Source organism: Oreochromis aureus, linkage group 6 (assembly GCF_013358895.1).
Source record: "Oreochromis aureus strain Israel breed Guangdong linkage group 6, ZZ_aureus, whole genome shotgun sequence".
In the NCBI taxonomy this organism is placed as follows: domain Eukaryota; kingdom Metazoa; phylum Chordata; class Actinopteri; order Cichliformes; family Cichlidae; genus Oreochromis; species Oreochromis aureus.
The window spans coordinates 37,736,645-37,757,938 of NC_052947.1; the positions used below are offsets into that span (position 1 = coordinate 37,736,645).

At 42.2% G+C, this 21,294-nt stretch overlaps 1 protein-coding gene across 3 annotated transcripts; it reads left to right on the forward strand.

Annotated features, from left to right (window-relative positions):
- Nucleotides 1-156: 156 nt before the first annotated feature.
- LOC116331510 (high affinity choline transporter 1-like) lies at nucleotides 157-19,428 on the forward strand. 3 transcript variants are annotated; one of them, XM_031754223.2, is made up of 9 exons: nucleotides 157-401; nucleotides 7,977-8,179; nucleotides 8,300-8,413; nucleotides 9,542-9,697; nucleotides 13,208-13,356; nucleotides 14,183-14,326; nucleotides 14,518-14,671; nucleotides 14,800-15,017; nucleotides 16,187-19,428. In XM_031754223.2, the coding sequence occupies exons 2-9, from the start codon at nucleotides 7,996-7,998 to the stop codon at nucleotides 16,727-16,729; spliced, it is 1,662 nt and encodes a 553-aa protein (XP_031610083.1). In that variant the 5' UTR covers nucleotides 157-401; nucleotides 7,977-7,995; the 3' UTR covers nucleotides 16,730-19,428. The 3 variants fall into 3 exon arrangements, with proteins under 3 accessions (XP_031610083.1, XP_039470009.1, XP_039470010.1); XM_039614075.1 differs by lacking the exon at nucleotides 157-401 and adding an exon at nucleotides 1,355-1,460; XM_039614076.1 differs by lacking the exon at nucleotides 157-401 and adding an exon at nucleotides 7,248-7,481.
- Nucleotides 19,429-21,294: the final 1,866 nt, after the last annotated feature.

Here is a 21,294-nt window from a genome sequence, read left to right on the forward strand (position 1 = left end):
GACAGAACCAGGGGGCCAAGTCGCCAATCAGGTAGCACTAGCGGCAGCTTCCCTCTCCTTTGTGTTGTGCTTAACCCCTCCCACCCCGTGAGCTTTAAAATCAGGGGAAGTCTGGCTGCTGATTTTAGAGACTTACATCCTTCTCCGGTGGCCCCAGCCTCTCTTTGAACATCATCTCTGACTCACCTCTTTCTTCCAGGCTTCTTTTTTTTTCCAATAGATTTTTGTTTTTGTTTTTTGTTTTTTAATTTAAAAGAACTTTCATTACATTTTCTGGTAGTCTCTCATTCCCTCAGCACTGTGGACCAGTGTCATCCTGGACTGAGTTTATCACCTGGCCTGTGAGAAACACCTCTGTCCCCTCTTCATCACTAAGAACTGAGTCGTACTGTGCACTTCAGGTATGTATTCAGTCACTGAATATGCTCGCATGTGTATTTGTTTTTCTTTGTTGCCACCTTGTGTTACTTTCTGCAGACTTTTTGACATTCCCTAAAATTCCACATGTTATTGTGTCCGTGTCCAGTCCGTGTGCAGACTGTTTGTAAAGTTGTTCAAACTCAGTCAAGTTGGGACACACTTAGTGGAGTGCATGCCGGTGCCTAGAAATAGCATCGAGGACCTCCGCTGCAGAGCCAAATTGGCTCTCTGGTTTAATTTGTGTGACTAATGAAGCATATCTTCGTTTTTTAAGCTGTAATTTTCTAGTGTGCAGAAACTGAAACGATACCGGGCTCTAGTGTCAGAGTGTGATGACTTTGAATGATTTTTTAATGCCGATGTGGTGTTTCATAGAAGAAAGTGTTATGGGGATTTATACTGTAATAACGATGTGTGTGGGCTGCTTTAATAGGCAGTCCGCACCTCGTGCAATTTTACTTATTTGGTCTTCCCTGTCTTCTCTTCCTCTAAGCATTTAATCATCCAAGTAGTTCCTATTTCTCTCAGTCAAAGTTATCCTCGCTGAGGATTGACTCTTGAGCCTCATGCCAAGTCCGTGTCCTGATATTACTTTGCAACTGCAATCTAAGCGCTGTATCCGCTTTTAAGATAAATAATTTTACGCCGGTAATATCCGTAAGCACTGTCTCAGCATCACAAAGTCACACAGGGGGGTGGGGACGTAGAAGGGAAAGGCTGCAAACCCCAGAGCCAGTGTGACGGAAAAGTACTGACAGGCTGACAAATTAGATGCGTGTATTGGTGTCTGTGATGGGAGCGGAAGGCGGAGGCATGCGTAAAATGCCACTGTTCCAGTGCCTAGACAGGCGTCTGCACATGTATGAAAGCGAATGTAAAACAATGTTGGACCAAAAAAAAAAAAAAAACGCAAAACAAAACATAAAAACAGAAAGAGAAAAAAGGCAGCAACAAGTCTGCTTTCTGTCAGCTGAACCCGCATTTAGCTCACGGCAAAGCGCTGATGTATCGTGAGATGCCCGACCTGCAGTAAATCTGCTGTGAGTGTTAAATGTTTGTTTTTTATGCTGTGTGAGAACTATCTAAAAAGTTTGCTCGTCAGTTTGTTAGATCTTAAGATATTTTCAAACCGAATTGGTTGTGTCGTTTTAACTTAGTTGAAATGAGACATAAAATAACGTTGAACGGAAATTTGTGTTTTTAAAACAACAGGTTTTTCAGGCTTGGTTGCTGTTTGCTTGTAAAAATGAGTCTAATAACTGACGACATATCAAACGGCTGTTCAGCAGCACAGCAGTTCATCTGTGGGTGCACTGTTTAACGCGTCTTTCTGTATTTCTGTAAGCTGACACTAATCAAAAGGGAATTTTTGGTGAGTGGATTTCTTTTCTGCTTTTGGTTTGCACCATAAAGAAGAGAAAACACGACTACAAAGTATATCCAACTTTGAAAGTATGATTGTGTTGTATATGTAAACTAATAACAGATTAATGTGTGTGTATAGATACACTGCACTGATAGCTACAGGCCGTAAGACTCATGTCTGCGCTGTATTCACACTTAGACCAGGTAGCAAGAGTAATGGAAAATTAAAGCTGCAAGCAGCGTTATGAGTGCCCTCGCACCCCATCGCGTCGAGCCAAGCCCAACGCCTAAAACCAGCACGTCCAATCTGATGTCACATTGATGGAATTCATGCATTCAACCTCCAGCTAACATCTCATCTCATTCAATCATGATTGTAGTCATCCTACTAGGTGGCGCTCTAACCATTACTGACAAATGGCATAACAAACATTTCCGAGCTCGAGTCTCATCATCCCTGCGACCTTTGGGAGAGATTGGACATTGTGTTTTTGAGTGACAGCAGATTACTGCTTTTTGGCAAGTGATTGAAACTCCACGTGCCACCATGACCACCCCGTTTCCCTAAACGTAAAAAGCTTCGCAATTTAACATCACAAAGGTCTTTGGATTCCACGCATTGGAGATCGTGTCAATCTGACGAAATCCGTTGGAGGAGTTCGTCAAAGTACGGTGCCAGAAAAGAGGGGAAAATGTCGTCAAATTTACACATTAATTTTAAAATGGCTGACTTCCTGTTGGATTTGGGATATTGCTCCAAGAGACTTTTTTGTACATCTTGATATCTTCCATAAGCTTACCAGATTTCAGACTCCTAGACGAAACGCAGAGCAGGCGCTGATGTTTTGAAATTTTGTAGGGGGCGCTGTGGAGCCATTTTGTGCTATTCAAGGAAAATGATCACATAACAAGAAAGCCTTCATCACATTTGAGGAGTGCGCCAAATTTCAAGACTTTTTAAACTTTCCAAGCCCCTCAAAAGCCACTTCATCTTTCATAGTGAACCGCGTTGCCACCAGGGTGCGCCATTCAGTTTAAAGTCACAATTTTCTCACTGAAGCATCATGAGGGACTGATGGTGATATTCACCGCTTTTGAGGTGGCCATGATGAACCTGTGAAAATCAGTACAACAAAGTGAAAGACATGACATTTCCTGTTGCCACTAGGTGGCGCTCTGCGTATTCCTGACAATGGGCACATCAATCTGTTCAGGGCGGGTCTGACATCACGCCTGTAAAGTCTGGTACTGATCAGTCTGGATTTCACTGAGTTATACTAATTTGTTTCTACATGGCCAGACATCAAAGTTCGCCATGCTGCTGGGGTCACACCCTTTCGTGAAAAGTCACAGTTTTCACTGTAACCCAAGACCAACTCCTTAAGGCTTTCCTGGAGAAATTTGAGGCTGCAGATGTCACCCATCACTATACTATACCCCAAAGTGTAAAACATGACATTTCCTGTCCCCACAAGGTGGCGCTCTCCCTGATGTCAAATATGGCAGTTGGAATATGTTCAGGGGTGGAGCCTTATCATATGTGTGCTCTTTGGTCCAGGTTGGACCATGTATGACAGAATGAGAGGCAATAAGATTTTCATGGCGAGTCATCGAAATTCGCCGTGGTGCCACCGCTTCACCGTATCCCCAAAACTCAAAAGCTCCGCAATTTAACATGGCCCGGGTGTGTAGTTGACACTGACCAAAGATGAAGCTTATACGACCAAATCCCAAGGAGGAGTTCGAAAAAGTTCGAGGCATGGAAATGGCAAAATTAGAGCCAAAATGTCACCTTCACCTCTAAATTGCGGACTTCCTGTTGGGTTTGCATCAGTGGTCCCACTGACTTTTTTGTTCGTCTTGGGATGATACACGTGTGCCAGATTTCATACATGTAGCTCAAACGATGTGGTCGTAGGGCTGTATTTAACAACGCATAGGTGGCGCTCTACAGCCATTTCCCAGTGCTCATATGTAAAACCATTAAAATACGAAATTTTTCACCAGACCTGGCATGTGTGCAAAATTTCATGAGTTTTTGAGCATGTTAAAGCCCTCAAAAAGGCCCTTGTTTTGCCTGAATAATAAGAAGAAGAAGAAGAAACGGAGCAGATACAATAGGGCCTTCGTACTCTTAGTGCTCGGGCCCTAATTACCAGTGATGAGTCGTCAGCCTGCTGACGTGACATTTATAGGAGAAGGTCTCGATGGTGATATAAAACGATGAAGCCGTTCATTGTGTGAAAAGGGTCATTAGAGTGGTTTCTCAATGAGGCATGAAAGTAATATTCTCTATAGACCTTGCCTTGAAAGTATTCAAGCCAATGATAAATGAATGTTTAGCCTATGTAATATGTTTTTTTTTTGTTTGTTTGTTTGTTTTTAGTTCATCCATCCATTTTCTTCCACTTATCCTTTTCAGGGTCACAGGGCTAACACATTAATAAAACAGACAACCATTCACACTTACATTCACACTCACACCTATGGGCAATTTCGACCCCACTATGGGAGAAACACGAGGAGAACATGCAAACTCCACAAAGAAAGACCCTGGCCTGATGGTGGAATTGAACTCAGGACCTTCTTGCTGTGAGGCAACAATGCTAATCCCCTTTTTTTTTTTATAGTCATACATATGAATTAGTTTAGCTTTATGATTGAGCAACTGAGTGTTAATGTCATACAGAGCTTCTTCGCTCATGTGTTGAACAGCAAAGGCCAGTTTTAGCTTTTTATGGCTTTTAGCTCTCTATATAGCAAACACCTGATGATAAAAGTTGATTATAGGTTGCTTTGGCGAGAGGACTCTCAAAATCTTAGTATAATTAAACTGTTACTTACAGCTGCCTAATAAATTTATTTTCATATCAAGACATCTTTTTTTGAAACACAGTTTTAACGTTAAGTGTCATTTGTGTACCAAGAAAGGTCACACGCAACTTCACAAATATCAGACATAAATCCTGTTGGCAGAACATTTGTTTAGCAAAAGATTTCTTCAGTATTCTTCATCTTGGGCCTCTAGCATGTTCTAACATGTTCCTCTAGTACTTTTCCTATAGTAATAGTTTAATGGTTCTGGTAATCGTTGGAGGTGGTACCGCATTTTTTGTCTTTGTCTGCCCCAGAGGAACTAAGGACCAATGTGGTTCCTAAAACTCAAGTTTTAGAGGTTTTTTTTCTTTATCTTCTGCAGAGTAGGTACTCTAAAGTCCAGGCTTTAGTGAGCCTGGACTTTAGTGCAAGGAAAAGCAACAATTTCCTACAGCTTGCTTGAAGGGAATTGCTGTTGTTGGAGAAGTTTTGCATTTCCAACTATTAGACAGCTATTACTTCACTCCAGAGCTCCTGGAAGTTGTACAAATAGGAATAAGTAGTCCCTGTTTGCACCAAAAGTGGCACATTGCACTTAAACCATGCTCCAAGTCCAATGCTTAAGCAAAGCGGACTGGGAACACATGTCAAGTTAGTGTGACGTTAAATTAAGCCAGCAAATGAATTGCAGACCAACAGTATCTACTTGGTCCATGTATGGATACAGACCCTAAACATGCAAGTAGCATCTGACATATGGGGCACTGGATGCTGCTCAGCAGCTATCATTAGAGCTTTAGTTACATATTATGACAGCAAAATGAAAGAAATGCATGTGACTGTGTGCTGCATAAGCTGACCTGTCAGGAGTTATTAAAAGAAAGCCAGCTGGTTTTTTGTTGCCTCTTACTTAACAGAGTTTAGTTGCCTGGTTGGGAGTTGCCTACAGCACACATATCTTGGCATCCTTTCAGTTGGACATCATTTTAGTGTGATCCAGGATCAAATACGAGCTAAAGTCAGATGGTGTTGTGTCCATGCTTTCAAAAGTGAACAATAAAAGGAAACAGGGTGAATGATGTGAATGTGAAAAGTGTAAATATGTGAAATAAGTAATTTTTGCTTTTGCATTTGGACCAGAGAGGTCTGTAACATGAGAGTGGCCAGTCTCGCTAAGAAAAGGCAGACAATCCACGTCACTGACCAAGTCCGTAGGGGCACGATATTCAGATGGCAACGAAACTCTGTGTAGTAAGCAAGGCAGACATACTGGGATGCTTTTCAACTCTAAAGTAGGTCAGTAAACATATATCCGGAAAGAGGGACTCCAAGCCTCTCACTGGTCTGTGAAATGTCTTGCATGCTCTGATTGAGAGGAAAAGAGCCGGTTGAGAAAATAGTCTGGTCAGTTAAAATTGTAGTTAGTTAGAACCGAGGCTTTTTAAGGAAAAGGATTAACTAGTATAAATCTTCCCAAATCTCATATCACCCAATATGAAAACAGTCATATAAAACCCCATACATGTTCAAGGACAGAGTTCTAAGCAAATTGAGATGCTGCTCAGTACCTAAAACAAACTGCACTGACAGTTATGGTGCAGATGTTTTAAGTTTATTGCATGCTGAATGTTAGTCATGCAGCCACAGGTGGTGTCTGTATACACACATTAATGCATATCAGAAGAACTCATAAGACATTTGGTAAATGGCCTGTATTTATATAGCGCTTTACTGGTCCCTAAGGACCCCAAAGCGCTTTACATATCCAGTCATCCACCCATTCACATACTGGTGATGGCAAGCTACATTGTAGCCACAGCCACCCTGGGGCGCACTGACAGAGGCGAGGCTGCCGGACACTGGCGCCACCGGGCCCTCTGGCCAACACCAGTAGGCAACGGGTGAAGTGTCTTGCCCAAGGACACAACGACCGAGACTGTCCAAGCCAGGGCTCGAACCGGCAACCTTCCGATTACAAGGCGAACTCCCAACTCTTGAGCCACGATCGCCCCACGAAGATTTGTTATTCTTCGCACTTCACATTTTCATTCAAAGTGCCAGAAAGCCTTGTATTCCTCACACAGTGCAGAGGCACCGACTCAGATGATTCAGGGTTCTGTTTGCAGCCCTCTGTTCTCTTTAAACCTTTACAGCTTTGCATAGAAAACATGAGCACTTTAATGTAGCAGTGATGCAGTTTGAACCCAGCCATGTTTTCTATTTATAGGCAATAACAGTGTGTACAAACACACACACGCACACTCGAACAACAGGAGGAATAAAACACATGGGCTGTGTCAGTGCGCTTTTGAGGCTGTAGTTGACTCTGGCAGCGAGCCAGTAGCCCACACAGCCCGTCTCCACCTCGCTCGTTCCTTCCATGCTTCCACGTAAACACATTTTCCTAAAAAAAATATTTTTTCGGATTTAACTCGCACCAAAATTCTTTTTTTTCCCTCTTACATATTCTCTCGTGTGTGTGTATATAGGCTTTTTTTTAACCAATTATTTCTGTATGAAAAACTTTTAACTAATGAACTGGCTGTGTTTAAAATAAAGGAGTTGGTTTATAATAAGAAACCTTACTGCTTTACTGTGATGTGTTCAATACAAAAACTTTAGTCTAGCGAGTCTATGAGTGAGAGTTGGTTTTTAATTTTTTCAAAGAAGGCGTCGGTGCAATGCCCGCTCACAGTAACTGCACGCGCACACACACACACACACACACACACACACACACACACACACACGTACGTATTAATGTGGCTCTCAGATGTGTTCACTTCCCAATGTTTGGGGTTGAAATTTAGGCTACTCAACTACTGAAGACGGGGGACAACATCTGTCCACCATCTTCATCAGTGCTGCCGAGTGTTATGGTGAGACCCCTTTCACCTCCTTGACTCTTCATCCTTCATGCCCCTTGCCTCTTATTACCCCCCCCTCCCTTTTGCACCAAGAGCCAGGCCCTCAGATGCTACTGCTCCTTTCTTATGTTTTTGTTTTTTTAAACTCTAACCTTTTTTTGCTTTTTTAAAGAAGGCAGATGGTTTCTTTGCACTTTGCTCAGGTTTCATTAATACAAACATATCCTTCTGTTTTCTTTTCATTGTGCTTAATTTCTCCCTGCACATTATGAATGCACGTTTTTATCAGATTCTTCTCAGGTGACTTTTAAATTTATGCAAACCTGGCTCCTCCCCCGTCCTCCTTGCACTACAGTCCTGCAAATATTTATCTACACAAAAAAAGAGAGTATTAGATGTGATTTATTTGCATTTTACAATTAAAACACCTGCAAGCAGCATCTGCATGTTTCCTTTTGAAGCTGTTGGCGACTCAGTTTTTCACCAGCCTCTGATGTCTCTCTGCAGGACACAAAAGTAGTTCAAGATGGCTCTCAATATACCAGGTCTGGTGGTGATGGCGCTGTTTTACCTGCTCATCTTGGGCACGGGCATCTGGGCGTCCTTGCGTTCCAAAAAGGAGGAGAAAAAATGCACAGGAGACGGCATGGAGATAACACTACTGGCTGGACGCAATATCAACTTACTAGTTGGTATCTTCACACTTACTGGTAAGGCAGTCAGATGGTGTGAATAAATATACACTGAGTCTTTTGTATAGTGCACTAAATTTTGATCTTTGAAAGTGGTAAATGAATAAGAAAAGTGAGTTGTTTTTTCTTCGTCTGTAGCTACATGGGTTGGTGGAGGCTTCATCCTGGGTATAGCTGAAGCAACATACAACCCAACGCTAGGTGCAGTTTGGGCACTCATGCCTGTGCCCTATGTCCTGACCTTCTTCTTAGGTGAGTGGAACCCATTTACAAAACAAGAACAAACCGAGCCGCAGCAGGGCGTGTGCAATGCAAGTACAAAGCACTCAAAGCACGCTCTGGGTTGATTAGAATAGAAGCGTGTCCGTTTGGTCAGGTAGGTGTTTTTACATGATTTTAGTCCAGGCTCCATTTAATTGGATGCAACTGTGCAGGTCAGATTGGTGCTTGTTATCCTCACATTCCAGGGGTGGACTTTTAAATAGAAACAAAGTTGATGTCAGCTTTAATAACAACAGAGCTTAGTCCCCTCCAGTGTTTGGAAGAAGAAAGTTTAACATTTGTATGCTTCATTTTACACCCAGGAGGAGCTAATGAAGGTCCTGTGGTACAATGACCTTTGGGTACGAGAGGTGCTATTATTAGAGGAAGTCAGGGCACTCAAAGAATGCTAAACTGAAAACTATGAGAGAACTATGGAAAGATGATAGAGATTTAACCATTAAGAGTGTGCAGCTATAGGTTTAGTATTTTTACCATAACCACCTTTAAGTTATCCACAGTGTGTAAAATGCATTCATAAAATGAGTGTCTGTCTGCAGCAGAAGTGTTACTGACCGCCGTCCGTCCAACTCCCTTTGCCGCAGACCCCGTTTGACTGCACCAATAAAAGTGTCGCTCGCGTTAAAAATAGTACTGTGATAAATCAGTTTAGCATTTTAACTGGAGGCAACAGGTGCAAACAGATGAGTTTACCCCTAAGCTTGGGTTGCCTTCTTGTGAATTCACCAAATTGACAAACTCGGCGGGGCATCCAAAAACATTCGTGACATGTTTAGTCATCGACACTCGGGCACTTCTTTCACAATAGCCCACAGATCGTGAGAGTAATGTGAATTGGAGCCTCTTATCAGGAAATATAACATGCCCCATTGTTGGCCTTATGGCCCCATGGGTTTGTCTGAAGGTGTTTATTATGCTGTCTGGAGGGAGCACTTGTTTTTGCTATTGTTCAAAAGCGTTTTTCTTTCACTCGGCCACTAAATCGCTTCCTTTCTCTCTCTTTAATGAAAGATATATGTAAACGATGTATCCTAAACTTGACAACACTTTCAAGGAGGTAATCAGATGTGTTGCTAAATCCCTTTCCTCCTCCTGCAGGTGGCTTTTTCTTTGCCAAGCCAATGAGAGAAAACAAGTACGTGACAATGATGGATCCTTTCCAAAAGAAGTATGGGAATGTCCTTGCAAGTGCACTGATCTTTCCTGCACTGGTTGCAGACGTGCTGTGGGTGGCACGCACACTTGTCAGCCTGGGTAAGTTACTTCACACTTTATAAAAGGTCTGGCAATATAATGTGTACGCACATAATTGTGCAACCAATAGAATACATGGGGGAAAAAAGAAACAACAGCAGGATACTGATAGTGGATGTTGTTTTGGCAAACATCTTGAATGCTGTAAATAATGCAGAGGAAGGAAGCAGGTGAAGAAAACAATGCTATAAGAAAACTGCAAACAAAAGTTATCAATGAACAGCCGACTTTGTAAACAGTCGCTGGCTTGTAACTTCTTCACCAGGTGTTAACGTAGCTTAAAGAAGTTTAAAGAATGGGCGAAAAACACAAAAAAAACCCCACAAAAAATAGAAATATAAGGTACACTACTTTGGGTAGAGTAATGCTATCAGCTTTGTCCCACTGTTGGTTCAATTTTGAGGTTCACAATCGTTTTAAAGTTAACAGAAGACAATACGTTAGCATCTCAAACGTCAAACAAGTAGATAAGCTTTACATTTTTAAAACAACTATGCCTTTTTTAGAAGGACCAGCTGTTTATACCCTGCAATATCTGAACAGAACATTTCTCAGTTTATTTATGCTGCTTTAGCGCCAGCATGCATGCTAGTTATAATCTAGTTAGCCATACAGCTCAGTTTAAAGTCAGACTAACTCATTTAGCTTGAATAATTAGCTACAACAGGTATCTGCTAGCAACATTTGTAAACATCCTGATTACTGGCTGTAAATAAAGGCCTTGTCTGAAATGAAGGATTAATAGCCCCAAAAATATAAACACCAGTGTAGCTAATAGTCAGTGTCAAAAAGACGAAAAAACCTAAACATTGCAGAGCGAACCGAGCATCCTGCTCTCGTGCACGGCTGTGAGGTCATCCTAGTGGCTCTGCAAAGACAAATGTTGACCCTTATTATAGGCACAATGAGGATGAGTGACTAAAAATAATTGCAGCTCTGGGTTATTGTTGTTACACAGTGTTCACCTGACTTATTTGAAGATTAATGTGGATCTTTGTATTGTCACTCATGTTTAGGTAACAATTCTATTTCTAACAGTCATATGATCTAAAAACTCACTACTCCTGCTGGTAGGGTCTCTTTGTTTTTTTTGTAAAAGTAAGTAAAAGTTCACTTACAAAGTTTTATGATGGATTGAATTTACTTTGAAATGTTCATAAAGTAATAGGAATGGTGTGACTTATTTAACCTGCTTGTTTAGTAACATTGTTAATACTGTTTTGATGGTGTCGTGTGTATCTGTGTGTGTTACGTGCTGAGATGGTGAACGCAAGTGTGTATGCGCATGGGTGTTTGCCAAGAGGCAAAAGTGTGTGTGTGCGCGCGCCTTTGTGTGTGTATAATGTTTTCCTTTGTGTTTTTTAACGTTGTTTTCTTTTCCAGTGTTATTTGAAAAAGGGGGTTAGACATCGAGCAGCCTTTTGATTGTGAAAGGTGATCAATTATTCCAATCAGATTGCTGTGTCATTAGAGACATTTTCCAAAGTTTGTGCCAGTTGTGAGTGACGGGTAAATGTTACATGCTGAATTAAAGTTTAATGCCTGTGTGTAGTTTTAAAGATTTAAAGAGAAGCAGTGAGATCTAATGAGATTTGTTTGAGTCACTTTAAGCTGTGCCGGTGCTCCACAAAAGGACTGGTGGGGAGGCGGGAAAGCTCCTGGGACTTTTTTTTTTTTTGTCCAAACCTACAAACTGATATAGAATCAGGGGACACCCCTCCTTAACATGTCAGTCTAACAACGTCCTGCAGTGTTTTTTTGGAAAGGTTATGCAAACCTCCCTGATGTGCACGCATCACATGCGCACACACAAACACCTGATACTCCATAGAGTGCTTGACCCACCAGGGCGATGTTGCTGAGTGACTGTGTGTGTGTATGTATAGCATAAACTGAGCTGCTTTATGCTTGAGTGTGTGTGTGTGTGTGTGTGTGTGTGTGTGTGTGTGTGTGTGTGTGTGTGTGTGTGTGTGTGTGTGTGGGTGGGTGCTTAACTAAAAACATGCTTTCGATGTGCTGTCACTTAGCAGTGGAGTATCAACGGCACTGTCACGGTCCAATTTCTGCCGGGAAAAAATTGGGAACAGGACAGCTTGGAAAGGGGAGAGTGTCTGTGTGTGCGCGTGTGTGTGTGCGTGTGTGTGTGCATGCACACATGTTTGAGGTTTGTAAGTGGGACAAGGATCTAATAACAACCTGGGGGGTGTTTGGGATGCTCTTTGCCCCTGTCCATCCCTGGTGCTGTTCATTAAGCCCCAGAGGCCCCTGGATCTCATTCCACCTTTCCTATTCCTAAATTTAGCATTGAGGGGAAAGGCACAGTTCAGCACAGAACGCATAAGAGCTCTGATACTATATCTGGAAAACAGGCCATCCAGGAATTATTTACAATGCAGCGACTGTGTTGCATCATGTCCCACCCATCGCAGAAGTGTTAAACAGTTTCAGAGTTCATGCCAAAACGTTAAATGAAGCCTAAGTGCAAAAAAATGAACACCTGTATAACAAATCTTCCTTTGCAGGGCCACAAAGTCTTAGATAGCTGACACCTAGTCCAGTAGTTTATATTTTCCAATAAGAACCTGATAAAGTCAGAGAAATGGATCATATTACAATAAAATACACAAATAGGGTTAAAGGTCAATCTAAAGCGTTCATGTCTCAGTTCATAATGATGCAAAGCTAGTGGGGTAGTTGAGACGGGGTGGTAAAGAAGGGGTGGTCAGGTAGCTGTAATGTGGGTGGGGTGAAAGGTCAGCGGGGTGGTGAGTGGCGATCGATGGTGCCGATCTGACACTTCTCTGTTTAAGGGCATTGTTGTGGTGTGGCTGCAGGCTGCGGCTGGGGGGACCCTGGCAATGTGGCAGAAGAGACGGTGAAGGTAGTGATGTTTTTGCTTGTCTTGTTTGAGTAACAAGATGTCTTTTTTTTTTATTCACCTATTTAAATGTACTTGTTTCATTTCTTCTTTTTTACACTTGTTTCACACTAGAACACACTTCTCTACACCTCTGTCTTTAATGTTTTTCTTTTAAATGAAACATCAATATTACAAAGGGTGCTAACTCGCCCAAACAAGAGGGTGAAACTCAACATAGTGGAGTCACAATCAATAGGCTGCTTTCTTTTGTGTTCCTCTATGGTTTTTGTTAGTTTTGTCATTGTATCGTTGCTTAACATAAGGTTTACACCAAAGTCACCCATGCTTAAGTGTAACTGACTTAAACGGCTACACATGTAATGTTGCTCTTATGAGTAATGTGTTAATACTGCATCTCTATATGTGAACAGTATAACCAGACAATGTCGTTGCCTAGTTTCTTATTAGAACTTGAAATAAGAGTGGATGCGTGTGGTGTGTGAGAGAACGTATTTAAAGAGAGACTGAGAACCTAAAACCATCTAATTAAACAACGAAAGTGAGAAGCTGCATGTAAACATAGATACACTCATCTGTACACGAGTGTCCGTCAGTCCTCCGATGCTCATCGCTCTGCTCTGTTGTTCCAGGTGGAACCATGAGCGTGATCCTGGACCTGCCCTATGTCTACTCCATCATCATCTCCTCAGTGGTGGCCATAGTCTACACACTGCTGGGGGGGCTTTACTCTGTGGCTTACACAGACGTCATCCAGCTGATCCTCATCTTCATCAGCCTGGTGCGTAACCGTCTACTAATATGGCAACTCAGCAGCTCCAGCTGAATGACAAATATTATTCAAGCATGTATCCTATCAGGTTACTCGTTCTGCTGCATGAAAGAATATAGAAGGATAAGATTTCAATATAGAGTCAACAGGTAGCTTATTAACAATGCACACTGGTGCTAGATGTTATGCTGTCAACTGCTAAAAGGCTCCTATGTAGGAAACCAACTTCATGTACTACTGTTGGGAAGCCCCATGCTTGTCAAGGCTCTGTCTGCACGCAAAGACTCCATGCCACACCCCCAAAAGTTGTTATTGTCTACCTTTACAAGGGTAGATCTCCCCATTTGCCACAACAGCTCCCAACAGGCAACTTAAGGACAGCCCTCGTGGCTACAGCTGGAAATGAGCAAAAATGGACCTGAAACCTTTTCGCTAAATGCTGATTAGGCTTAAAAGTTTAGAAACTGATGACAAAGTAGGCGTCCATCACGAGCCATTTAATATCTGTTCCTTGATCCTAATGTCACATGATCTTCTGCTGCCAGTGGCGTTTTCGGAGGTTACAGAATTTTCCATTCTACAAAGAACTTCCCGTCTGTGTTGACTTAGACGTTAAACCATTTAAGTCTGCAAACAGAGAAGATTTTATGTGATTATGAATGTCCAGAACAGCAAATGAATTGACTGTTTTTGTTGACTGTATTTCACTCAGAATAAAAAACCCCGGGGGAATAAAATGAGTTGACGTTAAAGCCTCATTTCCTCAGTGTCTGATGAAAAATATCCCCTGCTGAGCTAATAATCAGATCATCTGTGTTCTTGCTTGTGTAAACAGTGGGTGTGCGTCCCTTTCATGATGACCAACCCTCACTCTGTGGACATCTCGCTGACAGCATACAATGCAACTTTCCAGGCTCCTTGGGTCGGCACCGTGGAGCTCGATGAGGCGGGCAAGTGGTTCGATGACTTCATGCTGCTGGTGAGTGTGAATGTTATAAAAGCCACACATGGAAATGGTACTCAACATTATTTTTCAGTAAAGCAAACGAGTTAAATTAAACTTGGCCAAGAATAACAGCAGCGTCTTCATTGCAGGATTGATCTTGTCCTGTTTCACAATCCAAGCCGATTCCTGTCATCGTGTCTGAACTGTGTGTGTGTTTGTGCCAGGCTCTGGGCGGTTTGGCCTACCAGGCGTTCTACCAAAGGATCCTGTCCTCCTCATCTTACACCCAGGCTCAAGTGACCTGCTTCGCCTCTTCGGCCTGCTGCCTGGTGCTCGGTATCCCCTCAGTCCTGATCGGGGCTGTGGCTGCATCTACAGGTAAAGCTTCTAAACTTGCACCTGTGGAAAATTCCTTCATCAGCTTTTCAGTTTACCACATATCCTTACTGACACGACTGTGTCCATCTCCTTAATGGGGAAATTTGATCTCCCCTGCTTCCTGCTAGATTGGAACTCAACCTCTTATGGACTGCCCACCCCGTACGAGCGCGACCAGGCAGGATCCATCCTCCCCATCGCTCTGCAGTACCTCACACCCCCCTACATCTCTGTCATTGGCATTGGGGCTGTAGCTGCCGCCGTCATGTCCTCCATGGACTCGGCCCTGCTGTCCTCTGCCTCATTGTTCTCCTCAAATATCTACAAGAACATCATCAGGAAGCAGGTGAGTGTTTTTTAGCAGCACTAATCAGACTGTAAAAGCAGCAGTGTGTTCTGCTCTGTTGCATTGAAGCAGCATTATAATGTCCGTGCATCCTTTTCTTTTAACTACCTATCTTATCTCCAGGTCATGGGACCTGGAGCCATCGTAGCATCATATCAACCGTGGACAGTTTACCAAACAAGCATGTGGTTTTATACTATGCAGGAAACCTCACCCATGCACAGAGGAGGTGGTGGGGATATTTAAACTTAGAACCTTCTTTCCGTGAGACGACACCACAGCACCAGTTTGCAGTGTCCTATTACTACTTGATCCTGGTCTGAAGGTCCATTGTGCTGCCACCTTCAGGTGTAATACAATGCCATTTTTGTTTATGTGAAGGAAAAGTTCCGTTAGGGATAAAATATGTTCTTGCAGAAAAGGCGTGTCAGCGTCTGCTGCTCAAGAACACTTTGTTCCTACATGAGTCATCCCAGTGGTATTGACAACTGCAGTAATGCTAAGCAGTCATCCAATAGGGAGGCTCCATCAATTCAACTGACAATGCCATCTTGTTAGTTATAGCTCAGCAGCTGTAGTGCTCACCATCTTTTGGTTTTGCTGAATTTGCCGACTTTAATTCAGCAAACTGTCTTCATTTATGCCTCTCAGATGGTAAAAAGATCCCCCGATCTCGCACTGTCATCACGATGACGGTCAGCGTAGATAAAACACTGTTACTGGTTGATGTAAAACATAGTTTTTCATGTGCCAGTAGCAATTTCACTTCATAAGAGATTTCATTTTCTGGCATGCTGCGGAGATGCAAATGATGATTCACCAGGATTAATCATCAATTGCATTTGAAAAGGCATGGAACACAATGTGCAGCCATTTCTATGCAGGAGTTCTGTACTTAAGCCGTAATTATCCCTTAATTTACAGTAGCATTTAAAGAAACAGACAGCGTGAAAAAAAGTTCTTAACTGTGCAGAAAGAATTATTTGAAAGCAACGACCTGTTTTGTTTCAGCTGCACCCAGTGTTTCATACAGTGAGACTGTTCACTGCTGGCGTCTCGCACAGTGGCTTAGATATACAGCGTCTTTGTAAGTGGGTCTCTTCACCAAGGAGGGCTCAACAAGCTGTTAACTCTGTTTGTCTGTCTTGTCATTTCTTCTGCTCCTTCAGGCTTCAGACTGTGAGATGCAGTGGGTCATCCGTATCTCCGTGGTGGTCGTGGGTCTGGCTGGCACCGGCCTCACCTTCCTGGACAGTAGCGTCCTGGTGTTCTGGCTTGTCGGCGTGGACATGTCCTACACCATAATGTTCCCTCAGCTGGTCTGCATCCTCTTCTTCAAGGTCTCGAACGGTTACGGCGCCATTGTAGGCTACATAATGGGGCTCGTCATGAGGGTCCTGAGCGGCGAGCCCCTCATCGGCCTCCCACCAGCCATCCAGTTCCCCGGATGCCGGCTGGACAAGGAGGGAAAGCTAACCCAGTACTTTCCCTTCCGTACCGCCATCATGCTCATTTCTCTAATGTCTATTCTCCTTGTTTCATTGTTGGCGTCCATCATTTTCAACAAAGGCCTTCTGCCGGAGAAGTGGGATGTGTTCAATGTCAAGCGCAGGCAGAGAGCAGCAGCCAAGGTCGCGGACGTTAAGAGGACCAACTCTGGAAAAGAAGAGGCTGCCGTGGCCAAGCAGCTGCTGGACACCACCAGCTGCTGAGAAGTCTCACAACGAGGGGGAGAAAGGGTGGGCGCCGGCCGGAGGCAAGTTTGTGTGCCGGCTGGGCACGATTTCACAGAGGGGGAACAGCAGCAAAGGCTGGATGCTTTCTACAGTTTGTACAGCACTGCTGACACAACAGCAGCAGGTATGAGCTGAGCTCTCTGGTACCCTACCTATGAGCTGTTGTCTTCTAAAGCAAATACAGTAAAAAAAAAAAACAAAAAAAAAACAAAGATAGGCTCCCTGGCTAAAAGCCATACGCCTGTGTCGTATAAATAGCCACAATAAAAACATTCACAGAGACCCAGAATAAAATGTCGCAGTTTGTGCTGCATTCTATTTAAATCATCAGTCATCACTTAAAATAGAAACAAATTACATACAGTTCATTAAAGCCATTTCATTTTTTCTTTTTTTGCTACAAGCTTACAGTAGTTCACTTTCACAAACACACTTTGGCAGGTTGAGCTTCTGCCCAGACCTGAATTTCATTTCCTAACGACCACCAGCACTGTGGTAAAAAGACACTTGCACAAAAAAAGAGACTTTGCACAAAAGGAACAATCAGTCCTCCAGAATGTTGAAAATTATAACAACACACAAATAGTATGTTGTCATTTATTAACATTTCACATAATCATATGATCATATGATCTGCATCGCAGCGCTCTGCAGCGGGTGCCGCCACCTTTCCTCTGACTGTCAGCAGGACGCGGCTCTTTCACATAGAACAAAGAAATGTCACCCTGAGAACAAAGAACGAGTGAACGTTTTGCACGGCTTCATATGTGAAAGATGTTTAGACAGTTCATTTCATCATCATCTCCTTCCTTTATTCACTAAGGCTGCCTCAAGTCCAATAATGCAGCAACAGCAGCTCTCCTCATCTTGCTAGTTAGGTTAATTTTTCCTCTTGTGAGGGATTATGCACCATGTGATTTATTTGAAATATTAACCCTGGTCACCAAAATGTTCTGTCTGCCAAATGATTTGAGTCATCAAGTCATTTAAACATAATTAAGATGTGAAGCTTTACAATTACGTGTAAATGTTTTACATGCAAGTAGACACCAACAAATTTAGGACTTTTTTTTAAAGTTTGAAACAACCCAGGTACAGATAAGTCAGCTGCAAGCTCGACTGCAGTGCAATGCTGCAGGTGCTGATGTGTGAGAAATAATAAAACTCATAAAATGGCAACGGAAACACTGATGGAAGTGACACCGACACTATCTCGTGCTTTTTAAACGTCCCATTTTTCCCTCCCCCCTCCTTGTCTGCTGAATGATGAGTTTTGCTGTAAAGAAAAACAGGGGGAGATGAAACTGTACACCCGCTTCGCTCGAATGCATTTCACAAAATGACTGAGTGTAGCAGTTTATTCCATGACTGCGCAGAGAGGTCGCCCAACATCTCCCTCGTTTTCCTCCTCGCTCATTCCTCTTTCTCACTTTTTTTGCCTTTCCCTTTTATTGTTTTTAATGTACTGTAGTTTTTTGTAACTGTATGCAAAGCTGTAGTTTACTATGGGATCATTTTTTTCTCTGAGGCAGTGCAAATGTTTGCAGCTGAGATTCAGAGAATTGAAAGTTTTACAGCAGTACAAATTCTACTCCCTTTTATTAATGATTTGATTTTTAAGACTGTGTAATGTTTTTTGTTGGTTCTTTTCTTTTTCCTTATGTGTGTTTTATTGCACTAGATGCCTGGTAGTATCAGAAAGCCTTCCTCTGCCATGCTGTTGCCTTTAATGTCACTGGAAACCTGTTTTACTAAATTGTTGATTGTGTAATTTACAGACTAAAACTTTCATATACTCTAGTCACTGCTCTGATACCTCATAGTGGTATTGTTGTTTTTCAAGTATACAAAACGTTACGTTTTTTGGCTTCTATCCAACAGTGTGAATGTGAACGAGCCGTCAAAAAGAAGTAAAAAATCAAAGCCAGATAAGGACATGCAGGATATGATGCATGTGTCTTTTTATACGTGCGATTGTGATTCCTACTTGTATTATACTCTTGTGCTGTAAATTGTGATCATAATTTGTATTTCTACACTTTCTATTTTTTATCAGTTGTTTGCTTATGTGCAGAGTAGAAAACTTTATCTCAAGTTAGCAAAATAATAAATAAATTCACCTTTGATTTTGCAGAACATGAATAATATAGAATTTCAACAGGTGTTGGTGAACTTTGGAGAGCACTGATTGTGAACACGTGTGGAGAAACATGTTACTGTACGTGCCTACATGAGCACTCCTGTCCCGACAGCCTCAGATTACGTCCACACGACATGATCTGAAAGGAAACTCAGCAGCCATCCTCGACAGGCTGTCTCTGGTTCAGTGAAGGGTGGCACAGCCTTACAAAAAGAACGTTTTAAAAATGCTGCGTACGTTTGTCGTCTGTGCAATTAAAGCTTTCGTTTCCGTTGCGGGTTGGTCAGACAGCTCTAAAAGTGCTGGACAGTTGTGTTTGTATTACAGTGTGAGTTCTATATTGTATTTTGTCCCCTAAACATGTATTTGGTTTTATATTATCATGCATGTCGACTGTCATTTACTGAGTTGTTTGTATACTGAACTTTTGTGAAGACTGTTCTTCTTGCCACTTGGCAAGGTCCTACTTTGTTATCAGTTAATGTAAATCCCCATGGGGTGATGTTCTGTCAGAATAAAGGATGAAACCAAATTACTGTCTGAATCATCTTTGTGCCAGAAGCAACACACACACACACACACACACACACACACACACACACGCCGCTCTCCAACACGTCCTGAACGGTTAAGCCCTCCCAGCAAGTAAATATCAACTAGACTTTGCAAACATTTAGACAACTGCACTGTTTAATGATGTGAAAGCACGCAGGCGGTAAAATCAGAATACAACAGGTCCACAGTGTAGATTTTCAGTGTGACTCTTCATAAGAGTTTGTATACCATGAATTCTGTCCAAGAGCCATTCAGAGCCATTACACTGAATGTCTTCCCTGAACTCCTTGCACAGTTACAACCCAAACATGCAGTGTGTATCTCACAATTTCAGAAGTAACACCTCAATATTAGACAATGAACAGCTCTGATTTTATTTCAGTTGTTTTGTCAAAGATTTTCTGTCTCTGAGCTTTAGATTTATTTTGACTTCAGTCCTCTTTTCATACTTGACGATATAATTTTACAGTTTGTGTGATGGAACATTCAGTTATGTAGAACAGAAACAGAACGGTCTAATCAAAACAAAATGATTCATGTGTGTTAGACTGCTCAAAGACGCTTTTAAGACTGCTGGCAAAATCTTAAAGGGACACTTCAACCAGGCATCTAATATACACATCTTCCTCTTGCCTTTAATGCTTTTTATTCATTTGGATTGTTTGGAATGGGGGGCTCAGTTTTGTAGATTTCAGTTCATCGACATTTTCATACTTTTCTTTCTTGTTTATACAAAGTTCAAAGCTTCGTAGAAAAATAAGTCCAGTATTATAGAATGAAACCACCCGCAGGTGCCTTTGGTTTTTAAGGTTTTTAAGGTGCAAAACGTTTCATTGTGTTTGTTGGGGAGAAAACTTACAAACATACAGTACAGCTCTTCAGAGTCACACTGCTAGCAATCGAATATTTAGGTAAATTTGACAAGCTGAATGCATTCTGTACTGTACAGGAGACACGGCATGAGATTGATTCACAATGGTCTACAGCCAATCAGGACGCAGAACACAATGCACTGTACAAAAAAAAAAAGTATGCAAAATTGCACCCAAAAAAACTCAGATCTTTGTCACAAGGGTTTGCAGGGCAACATCCACACTCACAACACCCCCTGTTCACACTTCTGCCCTCAGGTAGATAATACAGGAGTCTGAAATCACGGACTGAAAGACTCTCACATAGCTTCTACCCACAAGCCTTCAAACTCCTGAAAAAGAGTCACCACTACCCCTCTCCAACCTCAACACTTCATGTGTACATTAATTATTGTTTTCTGCTGTTAAACTAGTTTGTACAGATCTGTTTGCAAACTTGCACAAAGCATAGGTACAGCTCAGGTTTTCAAGCTCAAATCATAATGTACCATGGATAATCATTTCCTTCTTGGCATATTCATTTCTTGCATTTTTTGTAAAGTTGTAAACTTTTGTTTGTATTATCCGCTTAAATGTTATTCATGAGTCAGTTTGTTTTACCCATATTCTATTTCCATATTTCAACAGATACCCAGCAGGCATCTCTTAGATCTAAGCTTGATATGTCCTTCAGCAGGGATTTCTCCCTTTTTTCCATCTTTGCACTGTTGCGCTGCTAATCTTTGGTTGCTGTCATTGTTAACCTGTCAGTCTCTGGCACAGTTTCCCTGTCCAAACCTGTTTCACTGTAAAGACACATTCCCGTTTTCAGGTTCTGCTTTTGTTCCTCTGAACTTGTGCCAGTGTGCCTCACCATGTGTCTTCTCCCCAAACATCGTTTAGCTGTTGATAATGTAACATGCTGCCATTTTTCTTCTTGTCTTCCACTTCAACTCTGTGTTTGATTGACAAACCTGGGTTGTCCTTGTATTTTA

What these genes read in the sequence shown, in the direction of transcription:
- LOC116331510 (XM_031754223.2), top strand. Translation starts at nt 7,996, where the DNA reads ATGGCTCTCAATATACCAGGTCTGGTGGTGATGGCGCTGTTTTACCTG. An exon ending in TCCTCATCTTCATCAGCCTG is followed by an intron (nt 13,357 to 14,182) that starts GTGCGTAACCGT and finishes TTGTGTAAACAG; the next exon opens with TGGGTGTGCGTCCCTTTCAT. An exon ending in AGAACATCATCAGGAAGCAG is followed by an intron (nt 15,018 to 16,186) that starts GTGAGTGTTTTT and finishes CTGCTCCTTCAG; the next exon opens with GCTTCAGACTGTGAGATGCA.